General features: G+C 39.6%; 1 protein-coding gene across 1 annotated transcript in view; it reads left to right on the top strand.

Annotated features, from left to right (window-relative positions):
• LOC134653000 (G protein-coupled receptor kinase 1) overlaps positions 1-20,550 on the top strand; it is a 75,184-nt gene extending 54,634 nt beyond the window's left edge. Inside the window, exons 9-16 of the mRNA XM_063508272.1 lie at positions 2,394-2,559; positions 2,899-3,040; positions 10,836-11,010; positions 12,220-12,320; positions 14,640-14,802; positions 16,061-16,229; positions 18,870-19,114; positions 20,258-20,550. Coding sequence (XP_063364342.1) covers positions 2,394-2,559; positions 2,899-3,040; positions 10,836-11,010; positions 12,220-12,320; positions 14,640-14,802; positions 16,061-16,229; positions 18,870-19,114; positions 20,258-20,464 — 1,368 coding nt within the window. The 3' untranslated portion in view covers positions 20,465-20,550. The remainder of the gene's footprint in view (positions 1-2,393; positions 2,560-2,898; positions 3,041-10,835; positions 11,011-12,219; positions 12,321-14,639; positions 14,803-16,060; positions 16,230-18,869; positions 19,115-20,257) is intronic.
• The last annotated feature ends 251 nt before the right edge of the window (positions 20,551-20,801 follow it).

Below are 20,801 nucleotides of genomic sequence, written 5' to 3'. Positions count from 1 at the left end.
AATACTTACAGATTCCAAGAATCACATTTATGTTACTCTTGTGTAACGTTTACATCGCTATCTCTAGTTCAAACATTTGGCTGCATTGGAGTTCCACACTGTAGCGTAGCGTTCTAGGCATTACCTAGAATCTTGAACTAAATCTCCGTGCACTGCACTAAACTTTGTCATTTGCGGGAGTCTGTATATTTGAAGAGTAATCTCTAATCTCGGCAGCTTAGTGGCTTTAGATGCGGCAGATACAACTGGGGATGCTGATGTAAGTAGTGGTTTCTGATTGCAGAGTGGATTAAATGCTTCTTAATGTTTGCGAACGTCAAACTGTAGGTTAAAGGTTATTTGGGCTCATGTTTCATAAAGTAATATTGCATTTCCAACTAAAATACTGTGTCACAATTATGTTCGAATTGTGTTCAGTACGGCTACCATCAGTTTGGCACTGACATAAACGCCATCGAGAACGTAATTTACTTTCTATACATCTCGCTCGTACTCGCATATTAGTGCAAACGAGATGTATAGAAAGTAAGTTACGTTCTCGATAGCGTATATGTCCGTTTTGACACTGTCAGTGACTCATGGTACGGGCTCTAAGCTCTAATGTGCTTTTTGCACATAAGTACCTAACGAGAACAGATAAAATTACAATCTAAAATTAAAAACTAAAGTTAAAAATTAAAAACTTAACATGCTAAATTAAAAAACATCTAAAAAAGGCCCCCGCGGCATTGTGCCAAAGATGCTGGCAGCATTCCCTCGCAGTATTCCCTCGCTGAATGGCAATACTTATGCGCTACGAGAGAAAGCTGCCAGCTCTCTGGTCACCAGTTGTATCGACGAGCTTTTTACATAGTTCTTTGAAAAGAACATGAGCGCTTGGACCCTACGGCCACCAAATGCCACAAAGTGGTATTGGGGGCCGAGATTGCGGAGAATGTAACATATATGTAACATTCGGTTGTATGATATGCGTGGTGGGGCAGATTTATCTAATAATATCATCTCTTTAGTGTTTCTTAATTAAACTTTGCTTGTTCACTACGCCGTAGCCCGTAGCACTGTTTCCTTACTATACGGGTATTTTTCATTTCAACCTTTAACCATACTTTTTTAGATTAATATACATATGTAGATGTTACTGAGCTACTTTTACTATGGACGAACACCGAAATCGCTATTAAATATTTGGGCATCTCATACAAAACATCGACATCTCTGCCAAAACCAAAACGTATGTGTAACAGACAACTTTTTTTCGTGATTTCGTGATTGTTCCCATAATAGAACTTGCTCAAATGCTTAGTATGTTTTTTTATATATTTTGTCGCAATATATGGCTAAGGGTTGAAAAACACCCTGAATAGCAAAAATACTCCGTAGACGTGAAGGCAGGCGGTATTTTCTTATTAAGTTTTTTTTCTTGAGTTGTAGCCTTCCAGTACCCACTTACCTATTGCGTAAAAGGAGTTTCGTACCACTTGAACGGCCATTTTGATTATTTATGTATGTCGCAGCGCCATCATGTCTCTTTCAGACATTACTTAAAAGGTGAAATCGATTATACTGTCGCGTGACAAAAAATACGTTGCTTTTTGGATAGCTTTTGACATTCAAAATTTTGTAACATGCCACTATAGTTCGTTTTTTTTAGCATTAGAAATAAGGTAAACAATCTTGACGTGTCTTTTAATTGAAAAACACGTTATTAAAATAAGTTACGGCAAATATGTAACAATTATGAATCTAATACGATCATTTATATTCTTCTGCTTTCATAAGTTTTTGATTTTTAAAAAGCGTTTTTCAATTAAAAGACATGTCAAGATCGCTTACCTTCTTGCAAGTTCTTTCTAATGCTAAAAAAAACGAACTATAATGCATAATGTCCCAAATTATTGGAAACTTAACTTTATTATTTTTAATTAAGACATTATCTCCAGTGAGCATAGATTTTGAGATGTGGGCGTATAGCAGGCAGGGGACGAATTTAGTCGAGAAATTGGGCCCGGTTCCGCTGTGGCGGGGTGGCCTAGGGGTTCAAAGCGGATTGCTACAGACGCCGGTTCGAATCCGGCCTTCACCACTAGAGGGCTTCGTCACTTTTTCTATAATACATATATGACATCTATTTCAGTTTATAATTTAGTAGTGTACTTTTACTTTTACTTTACTTTTACTTTACTTTACTTTACTTTACTTTACTTTTACTTGTACTTTTACTTTTTAGTGGAGGAAAGCAAGTAGGAAAGCGGACCCTGGCAAAGGCCGGGATAACGCTAGGTAGAAGAAGAAGACTTTTACTTAAAATACACAAAAATATTTAATAAAATAATTTGATTTGTTACCAAAGTTGTGTATTATCTACAAATGTACATAATTTACTTCTTTTCCAGGTGGACTGCCCCTTCATCGTCTGCATGACGTACGCATTCCACACGCCCGACAAGCTATGCTTTATCCTGGATCTCATGAACGGCGGGGACCTGCACTACCACCTGTCGCAGCACGGCGTGTTCAACGAGGCGGAGATGAAGTTCTACGCCGCCGAAGTTATATTAGGTCAACATTTTTTTATATCACTGCTGGGCACAATAGGCACATGCCTCCCCTCTCTGCAGGAGCGTGTTTGGGCTATCGGATTGTATTTCTCCGCAGGATGTAGATTCATTCAAAAGTCTTTCCGAGAAATTCTTAATGCCTTCTGGCATTAAGTTCGCCTTTTGGTCAATTTTTACTGTGCAGTTTTTTATATAAATAAAGTCAAAGGTACAAACCAGGGTTCGAATTACAACATAAGTTTTTGAAACCGCATATTAAATTTTCGTCAAAGTAAATAATCCACTATCCACTCACAAGGATGTACAAACATGTATAATCAACGTTTGGATTGCTTAACAGGTTTGGAGCATATGCACAAACGTCACATAGTGTATAGAGACCTGAAGCCGGCGAATATTCTGCTAGACGAGCACGGCCACGTGCGGATATCTGATCTCGGACTCGCCTGCGACTTCTCTAAGAAGAAACCTCATGCCAGCGTGTAAGTAATAAGCATACACCGAATTGTCGTACTGGTGAAAGCCCCCAACTGTACCCACGATATCTTTAAGACTGCAAGAAACCGTTGAATAAAGATAGCAAACCATCGCCAGGTTTGGAGCTGATAAACGTCACATAGAGTACAAAACTGTCAAAAGTACTTTTGATAGCCTCCTATAGCTCAGCCATACAAACGAAACATCCAAAATTTGCCACTGAAATTTGAACCTAAAATGTAGGAAATAGAGTTGATTTTGCGTTGTTTGAAAATTGAACGAAACAAAGCATAAACGGCTATGTTCCAATTGAACATGGTTAAAATTACATCGAACTAAATAGGTACTATAGTACCTATTTAGTTCGATAGTACCTACCTATAGGTAGGACTTTGGGCCTTAGAAGGATAGTTTAGAGACTTTAGAGCGATAAGTAGGTAGTGTAGTTAAACTCAAGAGGCTCATCATAAGCAATAAGCAGACACTATTTTGCTTATAAAAGATACTTTTTTTTTCTTTTGACGTTTCGTGCTCTCATTTTATTTCTGTCTCTGCGGTTAAAAAGCAGCCCTTACTTGACACAGGTGTCAGCTACATGCAAAGGCGTGGACAGTTGGCGAGTGGTTTACAAAACTCGTTTCGGTAGTTACATGTTTTTTTTTTATCCCCGACAAGTTTTTTGAGCTGGTCTGGATTTGTGTGTACTCCTTTAGCACGTCCTACAGCCTAAATAGCTCAACTAATCTTCATTATATTAGATTGGCTAAAGTGTGGTCCTAATATTTTACGTCCAGATTTAGAATTTTATCATTATTGGTTATGTTGCCGACGTTGCCCAACGGCGTGCAGTTCCCATACAAATTGCGGTCGGGTTGCAGTCTGTCTGTATCAGCCCTAAGTGGGCAGTACTACCTATAAAAAATTGAAAGGATTATAATGAGGCAATAACTACGCAAAACCAATGTGTTATGGACAAGCGTCACTTCGAAAATGACGAAATGTGACGACAAAATCTGCGGTTTGGAGTAAAACAAGTATTTACAATTACTTATTTGTCGGAAGCGCAAACCTACAGTCACCGTAAGTTCCTTGAATATCGACGATGGTTCAAGGTAGAACAACCGCGTCCGGATATTCCTAATAAATAAACACGGAATGCACGACACGTGCATGAAGTTCGTTAACTCTACTCACGTTCATTGGAAATGAATACTTCATACACATGTGTAGTGCAAAAATGGAATTTACTTAATTTAATTGCTATCGAGAGTGTTGAATGTATCATGTTTTTCGACATTGACACGTGTTTGTATTTGATCTGTTTATGGCCATCTGGCAGGCGCTTTATCTAATGAAAACGCACGAAAATGCTTTACATGGATATTTTTGAACGAATTCGCTCCAGAGCGAAAGTTCGTCTTAATTAGGAGCATATTGGTTCCTTTGACAGAGTTTGTAACTTCATTATGAGGTGCATGTAATTAAATAGAGTAGTTTTTTGCACAGTGAGAACAAGATATTTTGTTTGTAACATGATATGGATAAAAGTGAGATTTTTCCTCTACCCGACAAGAAAGTTTTGTATGGGGCTATACAAAACCTGTATCCGGCTTAGTTCGTCGGTAATCTATACAGTATTCATTGGAACTGATGGAATGAAATGGACGACTTTTACCTTTTTGTATCCTAAGTATTTAAAAACACCGCGTAATAGACCATCTGTGGACCTTAAATATTTGAAACAAGGTTTTTAGGATTTGTCAGTTAACAATGCGGATGATGGGACATTGATAATATAGACGCAATTTTTGGTGTCAATGCTGCAATGTTACTGATTCAATTCCCAAAAAGTACGAGTATCTCATACCAAATGCCTCTATAACAATAAATACTGAAAACCAACTGAATTATGTACGCCTTCTTCGGCACATAAACTGATTTATGAGTTTTATGGCTCTGCTAATTGGCTTTGGGAAAAACAGTTTAGAAAAATATTCTAGTCTAGAATATATTACATAATATTGCTGAACTGTTTAAATATTCATAACTTACACGAGCGTATTACGTTTTGCACCAGTATGCATGTCTGAATCCCTAATATACAAAATTACAACGGGTCTCAAGGCCAAGTTATACAGCCGTTGAGCTCTAAGTGAATCTTATGATGAACACGGAGCCATAAGCATAATTTGAGTTAGCAGTGGGCAAATATAACAAATGCTGGTAGTCACGTTTCTCGCTGCTTTAATGGATTTGGACAAGGCAGTTAAGTTACATAATGTAGTATAGTTCTTTTTAATGGCCTTATATCACGTCCACAAGTCCACGTCACATGGAACGTGAATGTTTGTCATATGAACAGGAAATTTTCTTAGGTTATTTAAAATTTAAATAATGTGTTCGGCAGGTAATAAGACAATAAACATCTAAGCGAAAACATTTGAGAAAACCTACCTATCTCAACTACTAAGTAAAGCTAGAATCTGCAACCAAATAGATTTCCAATGAACGATATAAAATAAGTTTTTGTCAAAAATTTCATTTTTGGTACAAGCTTTTATCGCTGACTGTACTTTTCTTACGACAGACAACTAATACTCATCGAGACAATTCTAAAAACCCCTAACACAATTAGGTTGCGTTGTTTCATCACAGAGTTCCTATGGTCACCTCCTGTCTCCATCATCAGATCAGCTCGATGGTACCATAATATTGCATTGTCACCCGACTTACATGTGTATGCAAAATTTCAGCTCAATCGGAAACCGGGAAGTGGATCAAATTTAACTTGCAAGATTCCATTACATGTTAGTTAACATACAGGTCGACCTAATAAAAGCTTGTTAAAAACCCCTAGATAGACAGGCTAGACAGCCGAAACAGATAGCGCTGTACTTCGCTATATGTTTTGTTGTCATTGGCAACCGTAATTTTGTGACAAACAGTGTTACCACATAATGTAAGGGTCTAATTTGTTTCTGAATGCTATTTTTAAAGTTTAAAACCTTTGTTAGAAAAGTGTCGTCTGGTACTTATAGTATAACCAAGCTGGTTAGTGTAATACAATACAATACAAATACTTCAGTCAGCGATCGAATGCGCTTGCGACCGGTTTAGTTGTTTACCTCTCCCGGATAGTTATCAACGCGATTCATAAGTTGTGCTAACTTAAACCTTATGCTCATAGTGCCATGTCGTCCTGCAAACAGTGCTATATTCGGTTTAAGGGTGATGAAGGGGTGCAGTGTTCCCATTGTGGTGGTTGTTACCACTATCGATGCTGTGAAGTTCAGGAATCCATCTACAAGAAGTGGACAGCAGATAAAAAGTCAAGTTGGCGGTGCACTGCGTGTCGCGAGAACAATGACTCACTTGCCGAACTCGTTATGGAAATAAAGGGCTTGAAAACTCAAATTAACTCCATGCAAGATGGTTTGAACCGGGCCAACCATGGAATAAATAATATTGAGACCAAATTTGCAGATATGGAACGGAAACTCGAAGATTTTGGTTCGCGACTCGTCCGCGTGGAGGATAACCTAGAACGTTTACCATCCATTGAGTCCGGTTTAAAAACGCTAGAAACCGAGTTTGCAGCTCTGAAGGCGAAAGAAAACGGAAGGGACCAGTTCTCCAGGTTAAATAATGTTGAGATTAGTGGGATCCCTCAAAGAGATGGTGAAAACTTGTTAACGGTGTTCAAAAGTATAACGGTCATGGTAGGTTTCGAACTGCGCGAAACGGATGTTGACACCATTCACAGAGTACGTAGGTATCCTAATTCTACCAGTGGTGGACGTGCCGCGGACCCACGGCCCCCGGCTATTGTCGTTCGCTTCTCTCAGCGGCGGCGGAAGGACGAGCTGGTGGCTGCCGTGCGAGCCCGTCGGAACCTCACCACGGCTGATGCGGGCCTGCCGGGCCCCGCTACTGCTGTCTACGTCAACGAGCACCTCACATCTACCAACAAACTACTTCTCAAGCGCGCCCGCGATCTCAAGGTCGATCTGAACTATACCTACTTGTGGGTGAAGCAGTGCAAAATCTGTATGCGTAAAAATGATAAGTCTAAAGTGTACATAATTAGCAGTGAATCTGATCTTGCTAAGTTAAAATGACTATTTATTACTTTTTATCTGAGTGACAATCATAACTCGTCATTATATTGCGATCTCTTGAATGCATTATTATTTTGCGTTACCGTCTTAAAGTCTTTATTCAAATTCGTCGATGTCATTGTTTATATCCCTTTTGCAATTATCAACAAAACTGTAAAAAGTTTGAAAACTCGTTTGAAAATCACTTGCGAACTCACTTTTATTGTATTCCTAAAAATTATAATTTTTTTTATTAAATAATAGGTTCTAATAGTTTAGATATTTACTACCAAAACGTAAGGGGTCTGCGGACCATATCTCACGACTTTTTAAATAGTGTAATAAATGCTAATTATGATTTAATCTGTTTATCTGAAACCTGGCTTAACTCCGATTTCTTTAGCAGTGAATATTTCGATGGTAGGTATACTGTGTATAGACGGGACCGTGCCGGGAGTGGGGGACGGCGAGGTGGTGGAGTGCTGGTGGCGGCGCGCCGGGGCCTCTGCGTGACCCGCCGCGACGACTGGAGCGCTGCGCCGCGGCATGAGGAGCTCTGGATCACCGTTTCCCCGGCCCCCGCCACCCGCGCACCGCGCCAGCCCGACATACATATAGCTTGCGTATACTTCCCGCACAATGATAATCACAACTCGTCACTAAGTAGTTTTTTCGATAACGCATCTATCTTAATGCATAATAACCCTGACGATATTTTTGTTTTTCTCGGGGATTATAATATTTCGCACGCTACTTGGGGCACAAGTTCTAATGTCGGAAACTACCTAACACTAGGAGCTAGTGATAACAGAACGGTGATGCTTTTTTTGTCAGATTTTATGGCCTTAACAGGTGTACGCCAATATAACTCTTGTACTAATGTGAACGGGCGGATCCTTGACCTTGTAATGTCTAATGGTAACTGTTCTGTTGCTGCGAGCCCTTCTCCACTCACCGCCGAAGACCCTCAGCACAGGGCCCTACATATCGAACTAGCCTTATCAATTTCGTCATATTTGCCAGAACTGAGGCCAAATCTAGGTGTCAAACCAATGTTTCACTCTGGGGATTATGAATCAATTCGTAAAGCCCTTTCTGATACTGACTGGTCTTGTTTAGAAAATTTAAATGCTAACGAGTCTGTGGATTATTTGTATTTTGTTATAAATAAACTGATTTTAAAATTTGTACCTCATAAAAGCATATGTCACAACTCTGGTTATCCTCCATGGTTTTCACGCAGTTTAATTAAAGTTCGTAAACAAAAAATATTGGTTCACAAAAGATGGAAAATCTATAACAACCCCCTAGATAGGGCTGAGTTTGTATATTTAAGAAAAAGAGAACATAAATTAGCAACTGAATGTTATAACAAATATATCTCATTGGCCGAAGACATAATATATAAATCGCCTAATTACTTTTGGTCATTCATTAAATCTAAATTTCCTGTTAATATTATACCTGACCAAATGTCATTTAATGGGGTGACCGCTAGTGATGGGGAAGCCATGAGCAATCTTTTTAATGATTATTTCAATTCTGTGTTTGTACCCGTACCCGCCCCTAGTGATGGACAGGGGGCGCTGTTGTCGCACTGCCCCTATGATAACTTAATTGATCTGTGTTCTATTAATATTACAGAAGATTTGGTCTACAAGCACTTGAGTGCTGTTAACGTTAAAAAGGGTAGCGGTACTGATTTTATTCATCCCCTCTTCATTAAGACATGTGCTAAGGAATTAACCATGCCCATAACAAGGATTTTCAAAAAGTCTATCTCGTCAGGAACCTTTCCCGAGTTATGGAAGAAGGCCTTAATAACCCCGATTCACAAGGGTGGTGATTGTCAATTAGTTACTAATTACAGGCCAATCAGCAAATTAAATATATTTGGAAAAGTTTTCGAAAAAATTATCACTAATGAAATAACTGGAACGATTTACCAGCATATATCAGAACATCAGCACGGTTTTTGCCGTGGTCGCAGTGTTGACACAAACCTTCTCAACTTTTCTGACTTTATTCTAAATAAAATTTCTTCCGGCTGGCAGGTGGACGCCGTGTATACCGACTTCTCTAAATGTTTCGATAAAATTAACCATTCCAAATTAATCACGAAGCTCGAGAAGCTCGGTATTCACGGCGACCTCCTGAGATGGATAAAGTCCTATCTAAGTAATCGGAGCCAGGCTGTGGCGCTGAAGGGTTACACTTCCCGTTTTCTTCCGGTGCCGTCAGGGGTGTCACAAGGCTCCCACCTTGGCCCTCTCCTTTTCATTTTATATGTAAATGACATGGCAACCTGCTTCAGAAACTCCGAACACCTTGTTTACGCAGATGATACAAAGATTTTTAAAGCTATATCTTCTGAAGCAGATTGTCATAGCCTACAACATGACCTTGACAGTTTTTATGGATATTGTTCCGATAATTATTTGTACTTAAATTTAGACAAATGTTTCGTGATAACTTATTCCCGTAAACAAAATGTAATTAATGTTTCCTATTCTATAGCTGGAAAGCAGATAACTCGTGTTAATTCTATTAGAGACCTAGGTACCTTTACCTTACCTTGGACTCGAAACTTAATTTCAATAATCATATAGACAACATTTGTAACCGAGCCTATAAAAATCTAGGTATGATACTACGGATGGGTAAACCCTTTAGACGCCCCTGCACTCTTAAAATACTATTTTTTTCTTACGTGAGAAGTATTCTTGAGTTCGGTTCTGTGATCTGGTCTCCTCAATACCATGTCCATATTAATCGCTTAGAAAGGATACAAAATGTTTTCTTGAGAGTACTTTGTTACAGGACCGGTACTCCTCTGGAATCCTCAGCCAAGTCAGCCAAACATTTCAATATGATTTCGCTTTGTAATAGAAGACTCTTTTTAGATACAATTTTCTTCTTCAAAATCTTAAAAAATGAAATCAATTGCCCAAATTTGCTACAAAATATTATGTTTAATGTACCGCATCGCTCCTTACGTCCTCGTAATTTGTTTAATGTGAGTTTCGCACGTACTAACTATCATAGGCATACTTTTTTCAAACGAGTATCAAAAAACTATAATGATTATTTCTGTGATATCGATCCATTTATGCACTCTCTTCCTGTTTTAAAAGAACATACGAGATCCAAACTGTTGTTAATAACATAAATTATCAGTATAAGTAGTTGTATATTAGTTAGTATTATTAGCTATGTTTTACTTAGTTTCTTTTCGCAAAAACGCTTTTGTATCAGTTGATGTTTACATGTTTACATTATGAACCTCCAGGTCTTTTTTTTACATATTTTGTAATCTTATCTATATTTGTTATTCATGACTGTATGTGTTCTGAACAATAAATAAAAAAAAATACTCTTTATTGCACACCTCATTACAGAAAACAATACAAATAATACAGGAAGAGGAGGTTAGGTGTTTGATCCTTTCGCATTTTCTCAAAGGTTAGCTGGAAGAGATCCCTTTTAGGGATAAGTTCGCCTTTGTACATAACATTCTTATTTTTGTTTTGTTTTTGTCCGTTTTATGTAAACCTGTTTATGTGCAATAAAGTGACATACATACATACATACATACATAAACAACAGGCGGTCTTATCGCTAAAAAGCGATCTCTTCCAGACAACCTTTAGGTAGCGGAAATTAATAAATTGTAATATTGTTTGATATGAACGTTTCTCTGCAGCGGCACCCACGGCTACATGGCGCCCGAGGTCCTATCAAAAGGCACCGGCTACGACTCGTCGGCCGACTGGTTCAGCTTCGGGTGCATGTTGTACAAGCTGCTCAAGGGCCACTCGCCCTTCCGCCAGCACAAGACCAAGGACAAGCACGAAATCGACAGGATGACACTCACAATGGTAAATACATCACTATTCAATATTGAAATACATTAAATAAGTATTGAGATCTTGAACTTGTACCAAATAACGAATCGCATTATTGATTATTGAAAAATTCAGATTACATGACTGTTCGTCATAGCAAATAAAGTATATTCTTAAAGAGCTGACTAAACCTGCTACCTACATTTTCTTGGAAATACATCCATAAAGTGTGGGAAACGGGACCCCAGAATGTCTAGAGACTTTTTCCTTATAGTAATTCATTCAATAATGTTTAAGTACATACAGTTTCTGAGGTATAAAGTCAGTTCTAATAATAAAATTGTATTAAATATATTTACACATCTTTAAGATACATCCTGTTTGTTCTATAGAATTGTGTTATCGCCATTTAGTCTTTTAAATTCATTTATAAAGTAGAGTAGCTGGTAGAGAATGCCTTATGGCATTAAGTCCGCCTTTTGTACTATAAGGTTATTTTCTTTTGTGCAATAAAGATTAAATAAATAAATAAAGATTGATTTTTGACGTTCTATACTAAAAGTTCACAACTAACACGTTATACGTCGTGCGATAATCGCATGTTCCATAGAACTACTGGGATGTTTATATTCTGTCCTCACTTGCCCAGTATTACTTAAGAGGTTCTGGCTGCCAAAAGTTGTGCCATAAAGGATAGGAAAGAGCATTGAAAAATGCGTCACCTTTATGCTTTTTCCTGTTTATTGTGGCATAGACAAATGAATACAAACACTCGTAAAATATGGCTACCGTAAATTAGGCATCTGAATTAGATGACGCCGTGCGGTGCCATTCGTTTAGTGGTACCGGACTGTCAACCGTTAGAACTGTTGACCTGATCACCGTACGATATCGTACAATTATGGCCGTACCTATTTACGTCAGCTGTTGAATAAATCTGCAATACAGTAGAACCGACTTATTACGATCACGTTTAATACGATTTCCCGCATCATACGACATGTGCAACTTGTTTCACAATAATACTTTCGCTCTCCCGTTTCTGATGCTTTTATGATGTAGTCCCTTCAGAATCTTCTTAAGCGGGTTTTACTGTATACGCTACTGTTTTACGCGTCTTACTATAACTTTGTCTATTGTGGTAAATCTTTTTGCAGCCAAACCCAAACCAATGTTCACATTGCACTAATCAACAATAGTAAAAATCCCATATGTCTGCAATAGAATTACAACGTCTTCCAGAACGTGGAGCTGCCAGAATCGTTCAGCCCAAGCCTCAAGTCCTTGCTCGAAGGGCTGTTACAGCGGGACATCAACAAGCGGCTCGGGTGCAAGGGAAGGGGGTGAGTTGGTGGTGGTCGTCTGGTCTTTGCTCCCCTAGGGTGTGGTCGTGCTTCCCTGGTAGCTGGTAGCTTGCTAATCCTCGTATGTACTAAACCCATAGAGTCGGACAAATAGGTAAACTGACATTATGACAGTAACAAACTTTGAGAGATCTGCTTTTATCATCATCATCATCATCATTATAACTTAAGAGCGTTGCTCTTGTCGGTGGAGTAATCGCCAATCATTTCTTTCTTGTGCCAGTCTTTTAATTTCCTCATACGACGCATTATTTTTCTGCTTTTATAATTAACTATATCGTGTTGCCGGTGACAACTGTATATTTACGTTTACCCGCTTCTAGAATTATTAACTCTCAGTATTTTTATTATTGTGTTCAATTGATATCATTATAAATGACAAGTTGGTGTTAAAAACGTATTTTTTTTTGGATATGAGTCAGTTTGCCTATTAACTATAATTCTTATAAAGGTGAATGCAGAAATTGTTTAACAATACCGTGCTTGCGGTCCTTGAGTCCTCGGTATAAAAGATGTGACGTGCCATGAATACAAACTACTCATTATATCTCGTATGAGGTAATATGCAACAATTGACGTATTTTTGCGTTCGCCATTTTTTTTCCTTATTAAGAGACTACGTGCCTTCACGAAATGATATTGAAATAAAAACGAGTTATGAATAGTAAATACGACAATTAATGCTATAAAGTTACTAAATAAAAAAAATATATAGTTTGCGATCTTTATAGGTACAGAGGGCTGCAAAACTGCTTGGATACATTATGAATGGAATAACTTCATAAAGTGGCCATGCACTTTTGCAGCTGGGTGTACATTCTTAGTGTTTACACTTACAGTACTAACCTACTCCTAGTGTTTGGATAAGTAGAAAAATAATTACAGCCTTAAGAGCCCGTTAACGATTTTAGAGCCAAAATGTAAAATTGATAGATTTATTCGTTGAAATTGTACAACCTTTTGTTACGTAATATCTAAATAACAAGTATTGGTTTCTATTAGCACGTCTTCTTATCTTGCCTTTTAATAATGAGGTCCCGAGCGTGCGTCACCGGGAATATATATGACGAGAAGGGGCAGTTTTAAAAAATTCATCAAAAAATTATAATGGTAATTTATACAAAATGATGTATAAGAACAGTTTCAAGAAATGTTAGAGATTGTTAAAGTATCAAAATTATGTTGAAATTAAGTCGATTTGCACGAAAAATTGTCACTTGTTTTGAAGTAATTTCTGGTGAAAATTGATTTCGTCTAACTTTCATTTACACTTGTTCAATATCATATAACAAAAATGTCTGTTTTCAAAAAAATGATCTGCAAAAGTGCAAGATAAGAAGACGTGCTAATAGATACCAATACTTATTATTTCTATTAAGTAACAAAAGGTGTACAATTTCATCGACTAAATCTATCAATTTTATATTTTTGTTTTGCGACTAAAATCGATACCGGCCTCTTAAGCCTTTACTGAGTATTTGTAACACCATGAAAATATTGATGTCTATTAACCATGTGAACTAGTATAAGGTGTATTTACGGAAGAACCTTCGTTATACAATGATGTTGTATTTCCCACGAAACCTATGTTTAGTATCGCTTGACATGAGCGGAGTTTTTACTTCGATAAAACGATTAATTACACTAATCGTTTATATTGTTTTATAGGGTTCACATCAAAACAAAATCCTTATTATTTTGTATTGTGATAATTTTATTTGATTAATGATGTATTAAAATAAACCTGCAATCGTAATTCCAAGCAATAGAGGCGATAAACGGGCAGATAATTTCTACTATTGAAATTAGGCTGTCAAATACTAGTACGTACATTTTTCCTTTTATGAATGTTGCTTCACGGAATATTTATTTCTTAATCACCAAGTAAGTCGGCCAAAAAACAAAAAAATAGATGGAAGAAGCATCTAATGCGGTCGCCGCTTCTACGCAAACCTAAGGGTACTAAGCAACCATTGACGTACATCTCAGGATTGGCCTTACGGGCAATAGGAATGGGGCATGAATGGGGCCAGTACAGCGATGTGACACCGCTACAACGCGATTGGTTGATGAGTTCGCATCACGCGCGCGATTGGTCGCAACTAGACTGCACGATTGGCTCGAATTCATGCGTGACACCGCTAAACTAGTACCATTCTTAGTGCCGGTAAGGCCCGTCCTGAGATATCAATGTAAGCAACCGAAATACTAGGCACGCGGTGGTCTAATTGATTTGCCGCATAACATTTTTAAATCCGTGTCGTATCCTTCATTTACAATCTTGTATTGCAATTGCAGCGCGGACGAGGTAAAGGAACACATGTTCTTCGCGGGCATCGACTGGCAGCAGGTATACCACCAGAAGTACACGCCGCCGCTGATTCCTCCGCGAGGCGAAGTCAACGCGGCCGATGCCTTCGACATTGGCAGCTTCGACGAGGAGGACACCAAGGGAATTAAGGTATAAAAAACCGGCCAAGTGCGAGTCGGACTCGCGCACGGAGGGTTCCGCACCATCAACAAAAAATAGAGCAAAACAAGCAAAAAAACGGTCACCCATCCAAGTACTGACCCCGCCCGACGTTGCTTAACTTCGGTCAAAAATCACGTTTGTTGTATGGGAGCCCCACTTAAATCTTTATTTTATTCTGTTTTTAGTATTTGTTGTTATAGCGGCAACAGAAATACATCATCTGTGAAAATTTCAACTATCTAGCTATCACGGTTCGTGAGATACAGCCTGGTGACAGACGGACGGACGGACGGACGGACGGACAGCGGAGTCTTAGTAATAGGGTCCCGTTTTTGCTCTTTGGGTACGGAACCCTAAAAAATAAGAATAGTTTATTTTCTAAAAGTATAACAAACAGGGGCCCCCGCACTAGGTTACACCTGTATCGCGGGGAACTAGTTACACTTGTACAACAGAATTTCGCATATTTAATTAGAATTTCGTTTCGTATGCAAGTCATACTATATCACATAACATTAAAGCTTACATTTAATACTTAAAACTGAAAATAAACTAAGGTAGGTTACTGTTACAGTTAAGTGACACTTTGTATAGCTTCTGTCTCTGTGTAATTCAATGATTAAAGTAATACATTACATTTTATGGACGTTCACGAACCTTTTCAACAGCGTTTTTCAGACTGCGAAGTAACTATAGAGGGGTCGCGGGGACACGAAAATCTTTAATAAAAAGTTAAAAACGCACGGCGGTCGCGAAATGTTTCCCGTACTACGGACTATAAAAAAGTGGAAAAAAACGCGTTATAGAAACACAGATAGAACTGGTTTATTCACACGACGTTTTTCTTCACCGAAAAGCGACTGATAAATATCAAATGAAATATCGTCCATACATTCCGATAAATTCATAGGTATGAACCGAGGTTCTAACCCATAACGTCCGGTTTAATTAGAAGTCAGGCTTTACCGCTAGTGTTGTTAGCTTACAACACGTAACCAACCCACAGCTAAACTGTGGAATGAACTGGCACCTGCGGTGTTTCCGTACCATACGACCTTCAATAAACCTTCAAGAAAAGAGCGTACTCCCATCTTAAAGGCCCATACAACCCATCTGGTGTTGCTGGTGTCCATGTACGGCGGTAATCGCTTACCATCAGGTGATCCGTCTGCTCGTTTGCCCCCTATATTATAAAAAAATCTCCATCTTACTCTCAAAACTAAAATCTATATTATATCAATTCCAGCTTACGGAATCTGACCAAATGCAGTACAAAGATTTCCCGCTGGTGATATCGGAGAGATGGCAGTCGGAGGTGGCGGAGACGGTCTTCGAGACCATCAACCAGGAGGCGGACAAGATGGAGTCCAAGAAGAAGTCGAAGCAGAAGCAGAAGTTTGATGCTGATGAGAAAGGTACGTGCTTCTGTTTTTTTGTAGTGTTCAACTGAAGCCGGATTTTATGCCGAAACCGGAGTTTTCCAAACTACAGCAGTTTTGGTGTCACGGACCGTCGGCCGAAACCTGCTGAAACCGAATCATCGGTCGGATCAATTCCAGCTTACGGAATCTGACCAAATGCAGTACAAAGATTTCCCGCTGGTGATATCGGAGAGATGGCAGTCGGAGGTGGCCGAGACGGTCTTCGAGACCATCAACCAGGAGGCGGACAAGATGGAGTCCAAGAAGAAGTCGAAGCAGAAGCAGAAGTTTGATGCTGATGAGAAAGGTACGTGCTTCTGTTTTTTTGTAGTGTTCAACTGAAGCCGGATTTTATGCCGAAACCGGAGTTTTCCAAACTACAGCAGTTTTGGTGTCACGGACCGTCGGCCGAAACCTGCTGAAACCGAATCATAGGTCGGATCAATTCCAGCTTACGGAATCTGACCAAATGCAGTACAAAGATTTCCCGCTGGTGATATCGGAGAGATGGCAGTCGGAGATGGCGGAGACGGTCTTCGAGACCATCAACCAGGAGGCGGACAAGATGGAGTCCAAGAAGAAGTCGAAGCAGAAGCAGAAGTTTGATGCGGACGAGAAAGGTACGTTCTTCTGTAGTGTTCAACTAAAGTCGGATTTTATGCCGAAACTCAAGTTTCGGTTTCGAAACTATAGCAGTTTCGGTGTCACGGACCGTCGGCCGAAACATGCTGAAACCGAATCATCGGTCGGATCAATTCCAGCTTACGGAATCTGACCAAATGCAGTACAAAGATTTCCCGCTGGTGATATCGGAGAGATGGCAGTCGGAGGTGGCCGAGACGGTCTTCGAGACCATCAACCAGGAGGCGGACAAGATGGAGTCCAAGAAGAAGTCGAAGCAGAAGCAGAAGTTTGATGCTGATGAGAAAGGTACGTGCTTCTGTTTTTTTGTAGTGTTCAACTAACACTCGTGCGTTTTGTACAGATATTTTATTACACAAACGGGTTTACCTTACCGCGATATTGGCAAGGTGCGAAGTCGGTGGAGGGGGAAGTGGCGCTGATCGTCACAAACACAGGTAATCTTATGGAATGTCCGACATTAGTACTAGCGGCAGCCGCTTGAACTAATTTTACTCCATAAGATTTAACGTAGAATGTCCGACAAAATGAGGGCAGCACCAGTCGTGCACCTAGCGAATAGTTTCATTGTTTTTATCTTAAATTCAGACGTTTCAGCTGAGTTGCACCAGCTGTGGTCACGGGCGTCCCGTTTGTGTAATTAAATATGTGTTTAACTAAAGTCGGATTTTATGCCGTAACCGGTTCGGTTTCGAAACTACAGCAGTTTCGGTGTCACGGACCGTCGGCCGAAACCTGTTGAAACCGAATTATCGGCCGGACACTACCGAATATTCGGCCGAAAGGTCTGATAGTTTTTTTAGCCGAAACCGGACCTTCGGACTAAACATGATTTTTATGCCGGAACCTGCAGAAAGCAAACCCGAAACCGAAACTTCGGTTGGATAGTAGTTTTTTAACCGACTATGTGCAAGTGTGCCGAAATATCGGTAACATGTTAAATTAAATAAATATACCTACCTTATGTTTTTCGTGTTATCATTGCATCATTAACTTAATGGCATTGTCGATTGAAGTGTTCGATTCAATTCGTACCTTACTATGTCTCTGTCGTGTTCAACGATGCAGGCTGTTCCGTTTTATGGGGACATTTATGACACCTTTAAAGGAATTGCATTTAATCGCTTTAATGACGATGGTGTATACAAACTATCATAGTAGTTTTATGACGGTGGTACTCAAATTATATCTAGTAAATAAATATACCTATAAAGAGTATTAATCAAATACACGAAACCATAGAACAATATTTACATGTGGAAATATTTAAATAAATATTTCAATTTGAAACTATGCCATCAACATCATGCCAAGTTTTTAAAGTGGATGCGAAACATATTCAATTTAAGTGTTCTAGAGGCCAATTCTAACTTACATTTTGACATCAAAATGATGTCATTTTGTTAACATTGGCCCGTGCGTCTCAGCGCGTTAACGTGTGCAGCGCATACAAAATCGTCTAACTCATTTCGTAAACTCGATGTAGCATTACAAATAATATCTGGGTGACCGAGCTTCGCTCGGAAAACCTAAAAAAACTCGAAAATGCGCGTTTTCCCAGAGATAAGACCTAGCTAGATCGATTTTTCGCCCCCAAAAACCCCCATATAGCAAATTTCATCGAAATCGTTAGAGCCGTTTCCGAGATCCCCGAAATATATATATAAATAAATAAACAAGAATTGCTCGTTTAAAGGTATTAGATTAATAAGCTGATACCAAAGAGTATAGATTTTATAGAGAGTTACTGTCATGGTCAATTATGTTGCCACAGTAAATTCACCGCCATCTTTTGACAGAAGATTAAAACTGTTAGAACGCCATTTGACTTTGATCCTTATTCTTTCACTGATATGTGTTAATTTGTAATTATATTGAAATTAACGCCATCTAGGCGAGAATAGCCCTATATGGGGCAATCTTTTCGAAAGATGGCGCACCATACCTTTGACCTATTCTCGCCTATACTCATTGGCTAAATCTATCCTTCAGAATCCGACTGCATACTGCACGGCTATATAAAAAAGCTTGGCGGCCCATTCGCCAGCGCCTGGCAGACGCGATATGCCAAGCTGTACCCGAACCGCCTAGAACTTCATCTAGAGAACAGCGCCAAGCCCGAGATGATACTTCTGGACTCGGTCGAGGATGTTTCCTCTGATTTCGTGTCGGTGAAGGGCGAGCAGTGCATCGTGCTGCGCACTAGGAACGATACGAAGATCGTACTTACTAATACGGTATGTTATTTTATATTTTTTGCACCTGGGCGTTTTTTTTGTTGTCCCCTACACTTTTTTTTCAAATTTGGGATTTTTTATGTTATTTCTATTCAGAATCACGAGCTGTTTCTATCCTAATAGGAGAAAAAAAAGTGTCCTAAGGTTTTTATTTCCATTACGTCACCATTTTTCATAGATTTTGTATGGCGGTTGCGGAATGGAAAGATCGAAAAATGTATGGAAATTTTGGGACACTTTTTTTCTCCTATTAGGATAGAAAGAGCTCGTGATTCTGAGTAGAAATAACATAAAAAATCCCAAATTTGAAAAAAATAAGTGTAGGGGACAACGAAAAAAAAAACGCCCACCTACAGGCTACAAAAAGGATCTCCTACTACATATATATTTAATTTTGATAGACCGAGTTATAAGATAATTGCTAAAAATAATGTAAGTGTTATTTGATGCGGTTTGCCCATTTTGACATTGAAGAGAGTAGGATCTTAAAACGCCACTGTCTCAGAATTTATTGTGTTTTTCCTCGCTTACTTCATTATGAAGAATCTGTGGCATCGGCTCGATCATAACGCTTATTCACGAGGTCGTACTTCTGTTCGTCGTCTCCCGCCACTTTTGAAAGAAATGGTAATAGGCTATATGACTAATTTATTTATGGTATCAATCGATCGGGTTTGTTTTTAGGATCAAATCTCTATATGGGACCCATTGCATTAAAGTAACACAAAATTCAGAAATTGTAGTCAACCCCGACAGTCGCACTTCACTCGCGAAACGCCCTATACAAAACGGCCAAGGGCCGTGACGTCATCGCCCATCTTGTAGTATGGACAAAATAAGAAAATTGCGTTTTTGTCAGTGAAATATTGCGTTTATGTATATAGTCGCTATACAATATTTTATTGCATGAAATGTAAGGAATCGAATGGTACCCTTACTTTTATCGTTTTTGGAAGTTAAAAAAACTTAAATTTTGAAACTTTCAGGTCCTGTATTTTTGTAATTTTTCAATATTTTATTTTAATATCCACATTATTGTGATAAATTGCTCGTTTGCTATCTATTTTACTAGATTTTGTTATAAAATTCAACATGTGTCATCATCCCTATTCATTTAGTGAGACGTGTTCTCCCGTATTCCAGGACGAGATCGGTCTGAAGGAGTGGGCGCTGTCGCTGCGCTCGGCGCACAAGTGCTCGGTGGAGCTGCTGGCGTCCATGGCCAAGAAGGCGGGCAAGATCTACGGCACCGACGGCGCCAAGGACGGCGGGGCGGGGACGCCGCGCGCGGGCGGCACCCCCGCCCCCGCCGCCTCGCCCGCGCCGCGCGCGCCCAACGGGAACAACTAGCACGAGCTTCCCGCGCCCAACAAGGGCGCGAAGATGTTCCGCCGCTCCAAGAGCGCCGCCCAGCTCATCAAGTAGGCAGCGCGGAACATGCGTCCGGCCCCGTCCGGGCCTTCACGAGATAACGCGGACTTTAGGAGTGAAGCTACTTCGCCCGGTGACCGTCGAGTCCGGAGTGCCTATCGGATCGGTGCAGTGATTTGTGTCAAAGGGGTGAAAGTGCCCCTTCTGGAATTGTGAGTGGATTAATAAAATCTATAGCGGAGGCTGTTGTGCCCCTGGACGTCCGTCCGTTGACGGACTTGTGAGTGGATTAGGTGAAAAAATCTGTGGCGGAGGC

Source organism: Cydia amplana, chromosome 12 (genome assembly GCF_948474715.1).
Source record: "Cydia amplana chromosome 12, ilCydAmpl1.1, whole genome shotgun sequence".
Classification (NCBI taxonomy): Eukaryota; Metazoa; Arthropoda; class Insecta; order Lepidoptera; family Tortricidae; genus Cydia; species Cydia amplana.
Note: the sequence above shows the minus strand (reverse complement) of the source record. Positions and strands in the feature narration are given on the sequence as shown.